Source organism: Camelus ferus, chromosome 3, assembly GCF_009834535.1.
Source record: "Camelus ferus isolate YT-003-E chromosome 3, BCGSAC_Cfer_1.0, whole genome shotgun sequence".
Taxonomy (NCBI): domain Eukaryota; kingdom Metazoa; phylum Chordata; class Mammalia; order Artiodactyla; family Camelidae; genus Camelus; species Camelus ferus.
The window spans coordinates 113,962,849-113,966,575 of record NC_045698.1 but is presented as its reverse complement, the minus strand read 5'-3'; the positions used below and the strand labels follow the sequence as shown (position 1 = coordinate 113,966,575).

At 49.7% G+C, this 3,727-nt stretch overlaps 1 protein-coding gene across 1 annotated transcript; it reads left to right on the top strand.

Annotated features, from left to right (window-relative positions):
- The first annotated feature begins 2,584 nt into the window (after window positions 1-2,584).
- Window positions 2,585-3,517, top strand: LOC102506120 (olfactory receptor 56). Its single transcript, XM_006178012.2, has one exon. It carries the CDS (start codon window positions 2,585-2,587, stop codon window positions 3,515-3,517), a length of 933 nt encoding a protein of 310 aa, XP_006178074.1.
- Window positions 3,518-3,727: the final 210 nt, after the last annotated feature.

Sequence of the window (3,727 nt, the reverse complement as noted above, 5' to 3'; positions counted from 1 at the left end):
ATTATATCATGAAATGATTACCACAAAATTTTGTTAACTTTAATTATCATCTCATATCAATACAAAAAAATTTTTGTCCTTGTGATGAGAATTCTTAGGATTTACTCTCTTCACTTTCGTATGTAACATACAACAGTGTGATATTCATATTTATAGTTGCTGAGAGACTGAATATACAGGCAATGACTGGACCACATATAAAAATGGAACTGTGACCTACAACCTGCAGAAACTTACCTAGGAAATCATGCTTCTTACGTACAAATAAACAGCGCAGAAAGCCAGCCTGCTGTAAGCCAGGCTTGTAGGAAGTCAGGGTGCTAGCTTTAGTAACAATCTCAGAAATGAAACAGTCCCTTCTGTAACAATAGACCCAAATGGCCAAGACTTGATTAATAACTGACAAAGCCCTTAATTTTTGCCCCACTTCCAATTTAGGACCAACGACAGAGAGCCAAATGTACGCTAACCAATCATCCTGCTCTTGTTAGCCTGCCTACAGCTTCTTCAAACCAGCATCCTTCAATCAGGGCACTCCTGGAACTTCCTTTTTTCCCCTCTAAAGTTTTCCCAACTCCTCTGCCCGACTTTGAGTCTCTGCCAAAATCTAAATAAAGGGGCTGACTCCCTGGCTAGAGCAAGCTTTGAATAAACACCCTTTGCTTTCCTCGTGTGGCTGGTCTTCATTTAATTCCACAGTGCTCAATAATTACTTGTTAAATGAAAAACGAATAACCAATAATTGAGCCTATAAATGTATAGGACATCCATTGAGTACAAGTTTCGTAGAAAAACTGAGCAGGCTCCACTTTCTGTCATCTATGACAAAACCTCCAGAGTCTAGCTAGATACTCACTCCTCACTCCAACTCTCAGTGTGACCACATTCTCTCCCAGCCCCCAGGGGTGAAGTAGGGGTGAAGACCCCTGAGCGGGAGTGTAGGTGAATGTGTCAAGGGGATGCCTCCTTCCTTTGTTTAAGTGGGAGTCTGGGGTATTCTCCAGGACCAGGGCTATGGGGAATGAACTTTGTCCTGAAGCCATTCACTAATGTTGGCTTCCTCTGCGGGGTGGAGTGTCTGTCTATTCCCTGGGGTCATTATGAGCTGACTGGAGTGTCCCAAGATACCTGCTCTGAAACTGGAGGTATAAACCTGGGACATGAGCTCATCAATTCTGTAAGAAGCAGAGAAGCATCTTGGTTAGCGCTGTAGGTTTTTACTTGGAGCCATGGAGGTGGAGGAGAGTCTGTGTGTAAGACCCTTTCCCAGGCTGAGATTTGCAGGTCAGGGTGGAAGGTGACCTTTGGGGAAGGGACTAGGGGTGGTAGGTGCTAAAGAGGTGAGGGAAAACCTAACAGATGAGGGACCAAAGGTGACTGGGAAGTGGTGAAGATACTCTGACTTCAGGCTTCAGCCTAGAGAGTGTCAGGCTGGACACAGGGATACCTCTATGCTGTCAAGTGACAAAGGCTGTCAGCATCTGAGACGTGAAAGACCGTAATCCTGGCTTTCTTGGGCAAAACTGTTATCATTGCTCATTTGTTCTCCAGTCTCTGGACTGAGTTCCAAAGTCGGCAGGCAGACCTGCTGGGCCCTTGCCACCCATGGCCCATGTCACAGTGGGATTCCTGACAGTGCTGATCTTGGAATCTACCTCCCTGAGCTGTGCTCTGGCCCCCTTTGAGGGCACGTCTCTGTAACTCAGTATGTCCTAGGATTTCCCTCTCCGCTGCCATGATTGTCTGACTCTGGAAATATAATTACAAGCCAAATCTCCTCCCTACCCTGAAAACCTCCCCACAAAGGTAGAAGGGAAAGTAAAGAGTTTTATTTTCGAATAAGCATTAAATCAGAATGTGACGTGCATCACAGGCGACCTGCTAAGAGGTTGCAAAGACAGAAGGAAAACCGCCTTTCGTACAGCCAGGCGGTGGCAACCCGTTACACACATGCTCTCGAGATACACAGTAACCTGTCCTCAAGGAAGAGGACTCGACAGCGCCATCTGGCTCGCAGGGTTCATCCTACATTCCCCTGGTAATTGGGAGGACTGTCTCTGTTAGCTAGTTGGCTTTATCCAAAGGAAATACAAACTTCTCACAGGTTATGGCAAGAGATAATTCTGCACCTTGGAGCAAAGTGCCTGCTGGACTTAGGGTCCTGCCCTCCCGTAAAGCCTGAGAAATAGGGGCTTTATCTTCCTTGATGGTTGCAGTTGAGAGAGACCAATCCTAAGTCCTTGAGAAAAGACATCCCTGGGTCGGAAAGCTGGCTGGAAGCGTATTTCGCTTTTTAAATGTTTGTGTACCTTTCGGAGACAAATAACTTACAACCCCCACCCCCCTTCTCTGGGGGCCCAATTACTAGTCTATCAAGAGAAGCTAAGATCAAATCTTGCTTGGGAACCACTGAGGGCAACTGAGAGGAAATGGATTTTCACTGCAGGAGGAAAGGATGGGGCTAAGACAGAACCTGGGCAGTGATCTTTAGAAGATAAAAGAGAGTTTCCTTATATGATGGAGATGCCGGGTGAGCATTTTATTTTTATGTTTGCACATTTATTTTTTTCTCAGGGTCAAGGCCATGGACATCTGGAACCACACCTCCCTATCAGACTTCATCCTCTTGGGCCTGTTCAGCCACTCACCTTATGACTTCCTCCTCTTTTCCCTTGTCCTTCTGGCCTCTGCTGCTGCCCTGGCCGGCAACATCTTCTTCCTCCTGCTCATCCAGGCCGACAGGCGCCTGCACACCCCAATGTACTTTTTTCTCAGCCAGCTGTCCCTCATGGACCTGACCACAACGGGCACAGTGGTGCCCAAGATGGCAGCCAACTTCCTGTCGGGCAGGAGGTTCATTTCTCGGGGCGGCTGCGCGGCTCAGGTCTTCTTAGTGGTCATGGTAGGAGGAGCTGAGTGCTTCCTCCTGGCGGCCATGGCCTATGACAGGTACGTGGCTGTGTGCCACCCCCTGCAGTACCCTGTGCTCATGAACTGGAAGGCCTGCTGTCTCCTGGCCTTGGCATCCTGGCTGGGTGGAGTGGCCGACAGCATGGTCGACGTGGGCATGGTCTTCAGCTTCCCCTACTGCGGCTCCCTCCAGGTGGACCACTTCTTCTGCGAGGTCCCCGCCCTGCTGCGGCTCTCCTGTGCCGACACCTCGCTCTTCGAGGACCTCGTCTATGCTTGCTGTGTGGTCATGCTGCTGCTGCCCCTGGGGGTCATTGTGGCTTCCTATGCCCGGGTCCTCACGGCTGTGATTAGAATGCCCTCCACTGAGGGGAAACAGAAGGCACTGACCACTTGCTCCTCCCATCTGGCTGTGGTGAGTCTTTACTATGGGGGAGCCATTTTTAGCTACATGCAGAGAGCCTCTGCTAGGACACCGGTGGGAGACCGAGTCACCTCCATCTTCTACACCATCCTCACCCCAATGCTCAACCCACTCATTTACAGTCTGAGGAACAGGGAGGTGGGGAGGGCCCTGAAGAAGGTGTTGGGGAGATGGGGAGTGTAGACATGCCCACCCTCCTGGGGGCTTCCTCTCTTGTTCTGCTCCTTCCTCTGCAAGCTCGGGTTCCCTTGTGGCTCATCTTCCTCCTCTGGACTCACTGGGCCCCTCTGGTTGGTTGGAGTGAGGCTATGAGCTGAGCAATCTGAAAACATTTGGGTGGAAGACGTCAGGGTGACAGATGTCAGTGATCAGTTTCACAGCCTTTCCTCCACT

Excerpts from the sequence above, each read along its gene's own strand:
- LOC102506120 (XM_006178012.2), top strand. The coding sequence starts at position 2,585 with ATGGACATCTGGAACCACACCTCCCTATCAGACTTCATCCTCTTGGGC.